The 14,845-nt window shown below is 42.5% G+C and overlaps 1 protein-coding gene across 2 annotated transcripts in view; it reads right to left on the bottom strand.

Moving 5' to 3' along the window:
* The window catches only part of DDX10 (DEAD-box helicase 10), a 191,828-nt gene extending 177,568 nt beyond the window's left edge, over positions 1 to 14,260 (bottom strand). Inside the window, exons 1-6 of one of the 2 annotated variants that reach the window (XR_013926326.1) lie at positions 13,998 to 14,260; positions 5,962 to 6,022; positions 5,598 to 5,728; positions 3,796 to 3,954; positions 3,220 to 3,340; positions 1,913 to 2,102 (exon numbers count right to left, since the gene is read on the bottom strand). Coding sequence is in view for 1 of the 2 variants with exons in the window: in XM_080377188.1 (XP_080233314.1) it covers positions 1,913 to 2,102; positions 3,220 to 3,340; positions 3,796 to 3,954; positions 5,598 to 5,728; positions 5,962 to 6,022; positions 13,998 to 14,210 (875 nt within the window). In the remaining variant the exon portion in view is untranslated. The remainder of the gene's footprint in view (positions 1 to 1,912; positions 2,103 to 3,219; positions 3,341 to 3,795; positions 3,955 to 5,597; positions 5,729 to 5,961; positions 6,023 to 13,997) is intronic. The other variant, XM_080377188.1, reaches the window with a different exon arrangement.
* Positions 14,261 to 14,845: the final 585 nt, after the last annotated feature.

The raw sequence follows: 14,845 nt of genomic DNA, 5'->3' as shown, positions 1-14,845 counted from the left end.
TGGAGAGGGATGGATGACTTTCAACGTTACTTCTAAATTTATTTACTACTGGCAAGCCAAACCCTTTCTACGTTTAAGCAGCCAATGAAGAATCCATAGAATCCAAGACATTCAAACTGCCTTGACTTCAAGTGCAATTTTGTCTATTAGTCCTATTAAAGCATCATTTGTGCTTAAAGCAACATCAAAGCACAGTCTAATCATACACAAAAAAAGAGCACTGATGTACTTCTGTTGATTATACTGACAGGCAGGGTGACTTTGTAAAGCTCTGAACTGTCATCTTAACTCACCTTTCCTTTCTTTAAAAAATAAAATTTTTAAGAATTCTTTGGCATATTTACCCTTGAAATACATCTAAATACCCATCTCTTACAGTCTCTCTGCTTCACCCTAAACACACCAAGGGTTTTCAAAATTACTTCATTAAAGGTGGCCACTTGGGAGGATGAAATCACAAGACACTGTTCCAATTTTTATTCTGCTATTCAATTTGAATTATGCCACAACACCTTTTCCTTTCTCAGTCTTTCAGAGGAAACTTCTCATAAGGCATTAACCTATTACATACTAAGGTAGTTAAATTCTAAAACAAATTAATATTTCCCTTTTTTTTAATCCAGTTTATTATCAAATTGCACTCTCCCAAATATTTTAAAAAATTAAGTGTACTTTAAAATAGACTTCACAAAAAAATGCAAGATCTGTGAAACCGAGGTACAGTCAGTCCTTAAAATGAAAACTACATACTATGCTTGTACATCCTCTTCTGCTAAGAGGATATTAACGACAATTTTTTCTAGCCACCATGCATTTGACAGTATTACTGCATTTTAAAAAAAGGTATTTGCAGTACAATGCAGAGATAATCAAATCAAATAGTGAAAACCACCTCAAGATTCAACCTGGTTCTGCTCTTCATTTTGCTGATGATTTCTCATTTGCTCTTGGGAAAGCTATTTTTAGCACTATGCTTCACCTTTCTGCTGCATCTTACATATGGAAATATATGCATATTTCATAGAAGAGCAGAAGAAGAATCATACATGTTCATAAGCGATTTGACACTTAGATGACTGAGCCCACAGAAATGCAAAATATTAAATAACATTCTTCATTTAGATTTAAAAAAAAACACAAAATGTGCCTAAAAGCAACATGTACATTTTTTCAATGAGTGACACATTAAATTGTTTGAGCTTGGCAGACCACATACTTCACTCCTAGCAAGGGTCTCCTATTCTGATCCAAACCTATGGCATGACAAATTTATTTCATGTGCAGAGGGCTGGAGTCCTGAATGCACACAGTAAACCCAGCACATCAGAAAGCCACAAGACTTAACTGCATGTGGCCTAATGCCACATGCTTTCCTCTGGGCATCTAACAGTGAACACACAAACAGGACTGTCATTCTGCACCTTCCCAATAGGGTAGCATTTCCTTGGAAAGCCAGATTTATCAAGGGCACACAAAATAACTGTATTTGTGCAACACATCTGGTGGTTCTGCACAGTTAAGCATGCATATGCAGGAGGCAAGGAAGCCAAACAACAAAAAAAGGAGCAATTCAGAAATGAGTGCTGCTGGAGCCAGGACACTACTCCATTCAGGCTATAAGCCACTCTGGGGCTTGCTCCTGAGGAGAAAAACTTCCAGTCTGAGAAGCTGCCTGAGGAGCCACAAGAGAAGTGCAAGTTCAGCCTCCCTGTAATGATTCAGTCAAAACTAGTACCCTCTTATCTGGAAATTCCTTGCTTTCAGGAAGGCACACAACAGGATCAGACACTGCAGGAAGGAGGAGGATACACAACATAACTTCTGATTCAAGGAACTGACAGTCAGAGAAGCAGTTAAGTGGGATCACTATCTGTTTAACTACCCCAGGAAAAAAAAAATTATCCCAACATACCTGAATTTGGCTTTCTCATGAACCCAAACATATTCTGGATCTTTGAGACTCAGCCGTGCAAGATCCTTCACTGACTTTGTTTGTGTGGCAGAAAAAAGCAAGGTCTGGCGTTTCTTAGGTAGATTTTCTATGATTGCATTCATTGTATCAGCAAACCCCATGTCTAGAATTCTATCAGCTTCATCAAGAACTGAATTGAGAGACAGATTTGAGAAAAAGCAGGTTTAGCTTTATTTATAAGGAAAAAAATCATACATTAAATCCATATAGTACAAAATGTCATTCCTATTTAAACTGCAGAGATTAACTTAATTACTGTCTATGACAGGATTCTCCTTAGATATTCATGTACTCCATACAATACGTTTTTTTAAAGAACTGCAACAGAAATCCTAGCATTTCCCATAATCTATGCAATACAGCTCTCAGTTTCACATGATGAAGCATAAAAAATCAGCATTTCAAGTGAACAGTTTGGCAATTTGCAGACAGACTGCAAATTACAAACTCCCTGTCCTACTAATGAAACAAAAGCAAGGAATATAAAACAGCGCTGTACTACTCATGACAGCAAAACAGACTCTCCTGTACCTAAGCTGAATCTACCATTAAAATTCATGGTATAAACAGAATAGCACAGAGACAGAGCTTTAAGAAAAGGGCCTATGTTTAATGCAATCCCTGTCTAACTGCCATGAATTGTACTAAGTGTAGCAAGCATAATTTGACATTTTATCAGCTTCATTAGCGTCTTAATTGCTTCTGAGTTCCTCAAGCTATGCTAAAGATTATGCACTACTTAGTGGCAGGCAAACCTTTTCATTACACTGACATTTTTATTCAGGTTGGAAGGATGAAAAGAAACAATGTTAAGAATGCTAACAAAACAATGAAAGGAGCAGCAATCTGTCTTAACATTGAAAGTGTTTTCTAGACCTGGCCCAAAATACACACACTGTAATGGATATTCTCTATGGTTAATTATCATGTCAGGGAAAATTGGAGAGCCATAGCCAAGATCTAAAGGATTATACAGAATACTACAATCAGGTTTGGGTTCCTTACTAACTCACCTACTTGTTCTTAGCATCCTAAGGCAGGCATGCTCAGCAACTGTTTCAAAGAAAGTACACACAAGAAAGGGGTTTTGCTGTTTTCTATTTTAATTTGTACACCTGTGAACTTAAATGCCATTTCACCTGCCTACCGTAATTAGGATAAACTTTTTACCCAGGAAAGTACTCCACACAATTATGAACTGTTACAAAATATTTCTGAGTACTGTCAAGTACTTCAAAAAAACTTACTCAACATTTGCAGATCAGATGCATAGAAATATGAAGTTTCATCCATGTGCTGTAGAAGCCGTCCTGGAGTGCAAATTAGCATATTTATGTGGTGGATTCTTTCAGACTCTTCTTTGAGATCCTGAAAAGGAGTTAAACCAGCTTAGCTCTAGCTGTTCACACCAGAAGCCCAGTACCAGAGACAGTCAGGTCAGCTTAACCTATTGATAGTTTTTAGTCAAGGATCAGCCTTTCCTCCTTCTACAGAGATATCACAATTTCTTCAGCATGCTCACACTTGCGGCTTGAGCAAAAAGTATTTAAGAATAATCTAAATTAAGAGAATAGTCCTGGAAGGCTTGGCAGAAAGGTCCACCCAGTCGTGTAACCTGGGAAGACCATAAATATGCAAAAGCTTCAAAAGACACAGAACACACAGGCAGGAAAACGAGTGTAATGGGAACCTAATGTCACTAATAGGTTGCCATTAACTATTCTGTTCCCTGACTTGTTATTTCCAGGGTTTCCTTCCTAAACTTGCACTTAATATAGCACTCATTTATGCTTCTATACAGCAAACTTCAAAAGAGAACACACCTTTCCTCCAATTATAAGGCCAGCTGAGAACTCATGATTTTTTCCCACTTTACGCAGAACCTTGAAGGTTTGGTATGCCAGTTCCCGGGTAGGCGATATTATTAAAACTCCCAGTCCGTCAGCTGAAGTCCACTGATGGCGATACAGGAGTTCCAAAGCCTGAAAAAAAATACCATATTCTCATTATAAAAATCTCAGAAGGAAAATATGTAACAACAACAAATTTGTAACAAAAAGCATCATAAAAAAAGATAAAGCCATACTAATTAAAATAATGACTTGAAGAAACATCAGTATACATTTCACATAGTTTGATTATATATCAGTTCTAATTGATGGTAATGATACTTGATGTAGCAAAGTTCCCTAGTAACAATCTATGACAGACAGTAATGGGTGGTGAATTGTAAACATTTTTCTGCATAATTAATCCTACTGTGCTAAATTCTGGAAATTGAGCCTTAATAGTTTGCATGAGAATCAGTGTAGAAAATCATGAGAAACTTCCCTGTTCATAAGGTTTTGTGGGAACCAGAAATAGAATGAGCAACTAGAAGAAAGTCCATTATTGCAGGTTTAATTCCGGTTACAGAGTTGAAGCACTACTATCCACACACACCATGCACAGAGCATTTCAACTAAAGCTGCCATACACGTCAGACCAGGATTACTCCTCCTCTTATAAATTCACACTGCAAAAACACTGTTTTAGTCAGCTAATCCTAACACAAAAATTTCCTATGTATGAATACCTGAGGTATTCTGAAATACTGAAGGCTGTCAAGTATCCTTATACAATTAATTTTTATTTCACTCCATCTCTCCAGCTGCTCTCATCACTTTTCTCCCCTAAAACGTTTGTTTTAAAACAAAGTTTGTAAAACAAGGTACTTCTACTCCTAGATTAACTGAGTCATCTCATTTTTGTTTCTCAAGTTCACAAGACTACTTTTTGAAGCCACCTTTTTTTTATTCTTTACTAAAAAAAACAGCATAAAGCATAAATCCTCTCAACTAGAGAGGGTATTCAAAACAATCTACTACTGTTCCCACAGTTACTGACAGAACAGGCTTCAAAGAACTGCACACTCACAAAAATGCAAGGAATGTTTAAACCAAAAAAACCTCCATAATCAAAACATTAATTTTGCCCTTTATCTAATCACATGAGTTTTGTATCCACTTATATGTGCGCTTTAAGCAAATGTCTCAATTACAGCTTCAACTTGAAGAAATTAAATGGAGAGTATGATGTTCTAAGTAAAAGTCCAACCTGTATTGCCCACAACAGGGGTTTTTCAGCCCGTTTTCCCACTTGCGCCTGAATTTCTAAGGTGTTGACAAAAGACAATAAGGAAATGGAAGTCCACAATCACTAAGCTTAAGTTTGCTATGTAAGGTCCAAATCCTAAAATTTCAGAGGGGTGAAAACCACTCATCTAAAAACATCCAAGGAACTGAAGAAATTTCACCATTATATTTCATACACTTAATTTTCAAAGAATTGGACTGCTAGAGTCGCACCAGATTCCTGAGAGGAAAACAAAGCGCTTCCTAAATCACACATGTCTACCAATGTAAGCATCAAAATGGAACTTCTGTCAGAATATTCCTATGGCCAAAATATACTTCTTTCAGAACCTCAAGCAGCTTTATTAAATTAGTATCTTGGCTTTCTTGGAACATTTAGATCAGTTGAATTACAACTTTTCTCCTAGGATCTATTAATCTAAGCTCTTTGACATACAATACTTCACAGATAACTTAGTTTGAGTACAAATGGAAGGATATAAATTACTTACCGGGACAATAAAAGCCAAGGTTTTGCCTGATCCAGTCTTTGCAGCTCCAAGTACATCTTTACCTTGTAAAGCCAAACCTATGGTTTGCCTCTGTATCTCTGTTACCACACGATACTGAGCTTCCTGCAATCCTAGTATTTGCAGTATAGGAAGAGAAGACAGAGTGTAGGACAGGAACAAGTAGGGGGAGAAAAAAATATCTTTATTTTTGTCTCTCCCAGAGCTATATTCCTCCATTTAGAAAATGCTGTACATGGCAACAGTTATCTAAAATTTAATTTAAAGCAAAGAAATGTTCAGATGTGGATAAATAATACATTAGTTTTTACTTAAGTTACTTTCCAAAGAAAACTTTCATACTCACCTTTTAGGGTTTTCTTTGACAACGGAAAATCTGAAAACCTCTGAATTTCACTTGCATTTATCTGAAACAAGGTAAGTTTAATCAGTGCTTACAATCCAAGCATAACAGAAATTAAACAGTGTTCTTTAAGTTGCTGTTAACATAAATATGTAGTAGTTCAGTATGACCTGAGCCAAGTTAGCTGGTCAGGCAACCTATACTAGTTTGAGCTAAGCCAAACCACCCTTCTACCATAAACTGCTTAGTAAGTAGTAAGATACACATTAAAGCTCAGATCATCATGAAATCACAGAACAAACAGGCTGAAAGGGAGCTCAGGAGGCCCCTGGTCTAACCTCCTGCTCATAGCAAGTGAGCTCTGAGGTCACGTCAGGCTGCTCAGGGCTCCAGCCACTCCAGCCTTGAAAACGCTCAAGGATAAAGACTGGACAGCTTCTCCAGGCAACCTGTCCCTCACTCCGCCTGACTGTCCTCGTCAAAGGGAAAAAGCAATTCAGACCAAGCCTCTCTCCTGCCAGCTTATACCTCATCTCTCATTCTTATGCCCTGTGCCATCTCCTTAACAATTTCCCCAGGGACTCCGAGGGCTTCTGTGAAGTCTCCATCTCAACCGCAAAGCCATCTCTGCTACAGACTGACAAGCCCAGCTCCCCCAGTCTCTCTTCACAGCACAAGTGCTCCAGCCCCCACCATTTCAACAGCACTCCACTGAACTGGATCCATTTTATTGGCATCTTTTTCTTATCGAGGGGTCCAAAACTAGATGTAGTATTATCCAGGGAAAAAAAAGTGGGGTTTTTTTTTCTCAAATCGTATTTTAAAAAGATACTGCAGTATGCAAGCAAGGTCTAAATTTTCTACAACGCAGCATGCCACAAGCCTCACACATAACTTGCAATTAAGCCTCATGCTAAGCAATACAGAAACTCTGTAGCCTTTTTCTCCAAAAGTGTCCCAGTCAGACTAACTGCCAGTAGAGATTATAATAAAGTATCTACAGCAAAACACATAACTAGCCAATTATTTCATATTTCTGTGTGGCTGCAACGAGCACCAAGTTTATGATCCACACACACTAAGCATACATTCATTTTCCTGGTAATATCCACAGGGGAGCAGTTTGTTTTTAGAGGGTACTGCAAATGGAGTAATGATTGTCGTACCCCATAAGACGCAACTCGGAGCTCTTACCTCGTTTCTTTTTTAACCATTCCAACCTATGAAAAAAACATTACTATGCTGCAAAGTACACAGCCCTTACCTTCCTGAAAAAGAGAGCAGCTCACCTGCACCCACAACAACTTAACCCTTACGGCTCCCACATGCAAACATTGCTGGCAGCCTCCTTACAGCCTACAACCTTATTAGATCTTAGCTGTCCTTTTCCCATCTATATATTCATATCCCTGGAATCAATGAGTATGAAGTGCATTCCAGCTGCTGTATAAGGTCAGGTATCACAAAAGTAGGTAAACAGTTCCGCATGGTAAAGGCCTGGTAAACAAACGCTTCAGGAAATATCTCCAGATAACAAACACATTTCTCCCCTGCACCACTTTTCCATTTTGACTCTACAGTGCGAGCTTCAAGATTTTTTTTGCATAAACTTAGCATTAGGTTATGTGATTGAAGACTCATGACTGAACTCAAAGACCCCCACAAGAACCAGCAGAACAACGCCAGGGAAGGAGCCCCAATAACATCATCGCTGCACAGCAAGTTAAACCACCCTGACTCAGCTGCTCCTCGAGAGCACCAGAGGGGAGCACTCCACTCATGGTCCCTGGGTGAACCCCACCGAGGCATTAGCGGGGCCACCCCCCATCCCCCAAGGCTGGCAGGGGGAGCGCCTGCAGGGGCGTGGGGACTCACAGGGAGCTGTGGAGGAAAAACATTTGGGGATGTTGTGCAATACATGAGGTGTTGTAAGGGGTCTGTGGGAACGTGCAAGACTTGTTATGGGACATTTAGGGGACGATCAATGGCAGGGAAAGGGAGGGATCATGGTGGAGGGAGGAACCGGTGTGAGAAAATAGCGGGAAAAGGGGATAAAAGGGGCTGGTCGGGGTAACAGCTGGCTGGTCCGTACGCTCCTCTGACCGAGCCCTGCACCTCGTCACCACAGCCTGCCCTACAGTCTTACTAAATAAATATTCTTCTTTAAAAATATTTATTACCGCTGCTACTATTAACAACAGCTCTACTGTCCTTTCCATCGACTTTCTGTGCGGGCACAGTCTCCATTCGGAGCCCGGGTGAGCGCCCACCACCCAACCCTCCAGCCAGGCTGGTGGGCAGCAGCACGAGCGCTGAGTGTCGGCAACTGGAGTGGGACCACGACCCTCAGAGGCTGGAGGTGCCGGTGCCAGCACCTGGGGAACCCGGGGCCTGGGGCGGCTCTGGGACAGACGGAGTAGCTAATGCCAGCAAATGGAGAGATCCATTTTCCACGTGTGGGTCCGTATTTCACTAATGGACGTGAATCTGATCAGACAAGAGAAGAACAGCACCTGCCACCCACACTGTCCATTTGCTCCCGAGGCGGGGAGGGCGACTACCGTATCTATAAAGCCTGAGCAAATGAAGAGGAAGAGAGACTACAACAGCTTTGCATGTATACTGACTAGCATCCATAAACTGAAATTTCCAACTGTCAAACTCTGAGCTTACACGATTTGTACATTTCTAATAGGTATCATTTATTTCTAACGGATTGCTGAACAGAAATCTCCCAACACAGGGACCAAGCAAAATGGTCCTGAGATGTTCCTGACAAGCCATAGTAACAATTCCAGAGAAAGCCTCAAATGAAGAGCTACTGACCTGTCAGATCAGCCTTATATCTACCTCAAGTACCACGCCTCGTACAGGCTCTGCCTATTAGAAAAAACTGAGGATTTATACCTGTTTAAAGCACCTAGGTCACAGCACTACTCTTTTCAGTCTAGTTCTCTCTGGTAAAAGCAAGAAAAGTAATTTAGTGCATGAATTTCATCTCTAAATAAAAGGTATATAAAAAAAATAACATCCTTATTAAAACCAGGTTTTGATGTAGTTCAAGACAAAGCTCTTGCAAGGTAATTTCAAACTTTCACTGTGTCCTAGCAGAGCAATTAAACTTCTGCCAAGCATTACTTAAAAATCTTAAAGTTTTTTTATAACTTTAAGTTATTTTTATAAAACCTACTTGTGCTGAGAAGCATGTACTTTAAGCTCCTACATTTCTGGGAGGGGGAGGGGAAATTCCTATCAGAAATCACTATAAACAAGTGGGGGGTTGACTTTCAGAAATTGCAATTTCTGACAAATACTTCTGAATTCCATTGATAATTTCGAAGATACTCTCTATCACAAACAATACTGCATATTAGGCTAATTCCCAGTGTTCTTATTTTGCATGTTAAAGGACCATAAGTCAGTGATATGTACAGGTTCATTTTAATTTCAACCAAGAGACTGTCTGCACAGGAAAACAGTATGCCTATGAGAGGGAAAACAAAAATTCAAACAATTCATTATGTGAAACTAAAGGGATGGATTTTAACAGGTTTGTGACACATGGAACAGGCTATTGCAGCAATATGAAATCTTTCTAAATAATTAAGGCTGCTTTAAGTATTTCACTGGTCAGCTTTTTTAAAAATCTAGATGACCCAGCAGGAACAGATGTATCAATCTCAAAGGAGACAAATATTGTTCCACTCTTCTACCTTTAACTCCTCTAAATCAATTTAAAAAATCATTACGTGCATAAGCCTAGCGGTTTTAGAGATGTCCAAGAAGGAAAAAGTGAAAACAGTATTAAAAGAGTGAGGCACAGGAATGTTAGGAAAGGCCATGTCACAAAGCTTCCTGTATTATCTCTCTGCCCTACAAACTTACAGGAGCACAAGAATTCTCTGTTGTAGCACCCTTAAAGTCCAAAGATACTGGGTATTTTTAAATAAAGTCTAAATGGCAGGAGTGAGAAGAACTGGTGTTAGAGGTAGGTGGTCTTGTAGATCTATTCCATACCTACACACACCAGTGCAAAACACCACCAACCAGTGGAAATCTGTACTTGTGAGCTCTCTCTAATCTGCTCTAGGTGAGAGCAGCCACCTTGTTTCCAATACTTCAAATGCTATTCTGATCTAACTTGACGAAAGAGTTTACACATACAGCTTCCCAGCACATCAGGTAAGCTGTTAATGCTTTTCATGAGCACAACTCTGTGAAGAAGACTATGTCCATCAACAGCCTCACAGGTAGGCAACAAAGTCACTGATCAACAGACAACAGATCAGCTATGAACACATAACACAGAAAATAATCCCAAGATTTGGACACACTAAATTTGGAAAATGGAAACTAAATTTCACATTTTCCGTTTATGATGCCACACATCCACAATCATGTCAACAAAGGACAAAAAAAATCCAGTAACAAAGTATCTTGGTTATCTCTTCATTCTTGTTTAATTTTGTCCTCTTTATCCATTGCAGTCATTCTCACACTGGAAATTATAAACAATGTACTCTTAAGAGGGGGTGCAAGGTGGATCCTCTTGCATCCAGAAGCCGTGCTACCCCTATTCCATGCCACATGTAAGATGACAAAAGCACATGAAGACCTAACCCACCCACAGCCTTCACGTCAGAGACCCCGGCCAGTGCTCCTCAGAGAGAGGTGCTTACTGAAGAGCTTTCAGATTCCCTCATCTTTAAGAAGGTATCTGCCTCAGGCAGAACCCACTGGAGACTCCTGAAGATCCAAGTACATGGCACTTCCTCATAGTCCTCACCCCCACTATAACCATGTCCAGAGTAACAGGGAAGAAATGCAGGAGACCAAGTGGAAAACCTTGTCAGGGACCAGAGAAGGAGATACGAAGGACTGAAGACAGAAAGCTAGGTGGGCATCCACCTGTATGTTCATAGACAGGAGACTCCTGGAGCTAGAGGACAGCAAAACCCCAGAAGAGTTGAGACCAGGAGCCCTCAAAACTATCCAAAGACAAACATATGTTTACCCTGTCTTCATTCTGATGGATACATGCATGACCACTACCAGCCTCTCTTCAACCTCTATAAATACACACAAACACAACCTCCCAACACCCAACGCTTACCTATGCTGCCCCAAGCTCCACAGAGACACAGAATTATCACCTGTATCCCAGAAATGCACATAGGTTGCACAGAAGCATACATACATATTCACATAGCCATACACACAACAAATAAACACAAGTATCTATGGAAGTAATTGACAGAGGTGACTATAAGGCCGGTAAAAGCAGAAATCTATGTAGAATGAGTGGAAATTAAATGCAAGCATCAAATGTATAGGATGTGTTTCAGGGAAAAGTGACTGCATTTAACTATTACACAAAACATTTCAGGCTAGGAGTAGAGGAACAGACTACTGCAGAAAATCAGAATGGGGACTATTCAAACTAAAATGTCTGAGATCTGTACATCTACCCACCACAACCCAGATACACCACCCTAAAATTTATGAAAGTAAGAAAGGAATACTGACCACACTACAGAAAAGCAAGAGTTACATTATTCCCTTAAAGAATGTAGTTTCATTAACTCACTGTTTGTGTGTTCCTTTTAGACCCCTCTCCTGCTTATAAACATCTGTGAGCAACAGAGTCATACCCCACAACCTATCACGGATGCATTCCTGTAAAGTGGAATGGTATGACAGATAGCGATTTTTCCCTGTAAGAACTAATGTAATAATATAAAGGAATGTATGTATGTTGGCATTTATTACACGCATACAGCATAAATACAGCAGAACTGTATATGGAGAACATATACACTGTGTGGGGGGAGAACAAAGAGGCAAATGCAGCATCAAATGGGGGGAATGTTGGCTTCCCACAGATCATTTTTCAAAATATTTCTGCCATTTCATCTCTGAGACCAAATGCCCAAGATATACCTTTTACTTCAAGCATTCTTGCTGCCTCCTTTTAACCAATCAGATTTTTTTTCATTGTCATCATCTTCCTCAAATGAATCTAACTAAGGGCAAAGGACACGTGAACAGGGGTCATGTTTGGCCATGCAGTCTCACAGAGGCTGTATGTACTCCAAAAAGTCATATCTCCTCCAGCTGATGATTCTCATAATCCTGCTCCTGCCTCTCAATACATCCATGCCACATACATATAATTTCAGTACACAGGAGCAACATACTGCTTAAGCTTCTGCACATGTGTCTACTACATTAGAAGAAAAGCTACCCCCTGAACTCAATCACTTTATCTATGACACTACTGCACAGATTACTAAGCGACCAGTGATGGGACTCCAAAACAAGAGATAGAGAAGAAAGAATAACCAGATATTGCCGTAGTACCCTAAGGTAACACTGCAGCCTAATCTGCATATGGCATTATCCAGTAAATGCAAGCTATAATGAAATGTAGAAACGATTAGGGCCTGACAACATGCAAAACTAGTTTCACTATACACCTCCCTGTGTTCAAATACATGGAAATACAAAGCAATCTATTGTGTATGCACTGCAGTTTGGTATACAAACAATAAGCCCACCACCCTGGGTTCTGTGCAGACAGCTCACAAACTCTGTACGCTGCCTTTGCCAAGCTGCTTTAATTCATTTTCTCTCTCTTGTTCAGATGTGCCCCCTCCAGAGAGCCTGCAGAGGCAGCAATCTCATTCTAGGTTATAACAAGCAGTCCAACTGTACTGTAGCAATGTAAGTTTTTCATTCCACAACGAAAGGTACATACCACCAGTGTTATCCCACTCAGAAAAATGCAAGCTTCTAACAATTCCAGTAGTCTGCTTTCAGTCAGCATGTAAATCCTCTATTTCTACCGTGAGTAGAAAGACATTGCCAAATCAAGATAACTCAAGATTTATCCACAACAAAATGTATTAATTAATTATGTAGCTACCATCTTTATTTTTTATCATTTATGAGTAAGTCCATTTTTTCCCCCTGAGAAATAACATGTGATTCAAAACAGTAATTTGACCATCTTCAGAAGCACATCGTTTGCTTGCAAACCAGTAAAGTCCACGATTGTGTGAAGCATCAGAATATTACCTTGCTAAATCTTAACCAAAGGAGCTAATATGACCTCTTCATGGCGACAGACATGTTTCTTCCAGACCTGTCATTACTTTCTGCTCAATCAAATTACAACCACCAAGAAGCCTCTACTACCAGCTACGCTGAGTGCAGCATAGCCACGTACAACCGCCACGCTTCTCTCCAGGAGTAGCTGCAAGTTCAGCAAAAGTTGGCAGGACGCAGAGCAACTGCACAGGCAGAGCACACCTAAGCCGTTATTCAGAATTATTCACAATCTCGGTACCTCCTGCTAAGCAGCATGGCTCAAAAGCCAGCATCCCCCAGAGGGATGCAAGGCAATCAGGGTGACAAAACCAAGGCCACCAACCCTGGCTCTACACTCAAATACCTATGTCCTGACTTGAGGTTAAACAACGTGCTATTCTAGCGTGATGTCTGCCTGTCGGGCAGCTTCTACGGAGAGAAAGGTGTCCCATCTCCTGGTGTCCCACCTCCAGCAGCCGAGACGCGCTGGCCGCCTGGTCAGAAGGGCCAAGTGCCACTGGTGACGATCGGCCACAGCCGCCTCCTCACCGCGCCCCCGCCCACCCGCGCCCCTCGGGGGCCGCTGCCTGCCCGGCCACGCCACCAGAGCCGCGGGCACTGCGGGTACCGCCCGCTCCTCCTCTGCCCGGGGGGCGAAAGGCAAGGAACGGAGGCTCATCCCTGCCTCGAGGGGGTGAAAGCCCCTCTGCCTGCCACCGTCCAGCGTCGCCCAACAAACCAGCTACCTACAGGCACCGCCAACAGCCAGAGGCACAGCCCTGCCAACGCGGGGTGCGCACCAGGACACCTCTCCCCCTCACAGCTTCCCCCTCGCAGCCCTACCCACACACACCCCGCACGAGGAGAGGAGCCGCTTTCCCGCCCGCCATGCCCGCCCGCCGGGCGTCCCCCCGCCCCGCTCCCCCCCGGCCCGGCAGCACCACGCGTACCTCGGGGTAGCGCTGCACCAGGCGGCCGATGACCTCCCGCTCCACCTGCCACTCGGGCCGCTTCCTCTCCTTGCGCTGCAGCCGCAGCCTCCTCGTCCGCCGAGTGTACTTCTTCTTCCAGCGCTCGAAGCTGCGCACGGGGTCCATCGCCGCCGCCCCGCCGCCGCCGCCATCGCTGCCGGCCCGGCCCATGCTGCCCCCGCCGCCCCGCATGGGACCCACACGGCCGTCGGGGGCGGGGCTGGGCGCGCGCGGAGTGCGTCAGCCGGGCGCGCCGCCGGGGAGGGCTCGGCTCGGCTCGGCTCGGCTCGTTTCGGACGGGCTGGGACGGGCTCGGCTGGGCTCGGACGGGCTCGGCGCGGCTCCGCTCCGAGAGAGACCGCGCTCTGGGCCTTCCCTCACCTGTGGAAAGGTGGAGAGATTGCGCGAGAGTTGAGGAGAAATCACACTTCGTCTCGTATAACCCAAAAAATGGGCTCTTGGCGCAGCTTGTAAAATATGTTCTGTGACAGAGATGACAAAATTGAAATGAAAAACCGTAAAGAAATGATGCCGTAATAGAAAAGGAGTACGTGCTTAGTACTGACGTAAATTCAGTCCTCTGCAGCACAGTGGGGCGAGGGATGAGGAGGCAGAGTTCTATGAAAGCTCTGCTAATGCTTTATTTGCTAATTACAGGGGGAATGCCACATTTTTAAAATATCGGAAGGGACTTGTCAGACATACGGTGGGCCTTGCATGTAAGGTGCTGGATTTAAGCGCAGCTGGATGTGTGTTTGAGCCTTGGTAATACAGCTGCAGCCGGTGGCCTTGGCTGAGAGCCCTGCGCTGTGCCATGGCTTGGCTGG

The sequence above is a fragment of the Falco punctatus genome (assembly GCF_963210335.1).
Source record: "Falco punctatus genome assembly, chromosome: 2".
In the NCBI taxonomy this organism is placed as follows: Eukaryota; Metazoa; Chordata; class Aves; order Falconiformes; family Falconidae; genus Falco; species Falco punctatus.
Note: the sequence above shows the minus strand (reverse complement) of the source record. Positions and strands in the feature narration are given on the sequence as shown.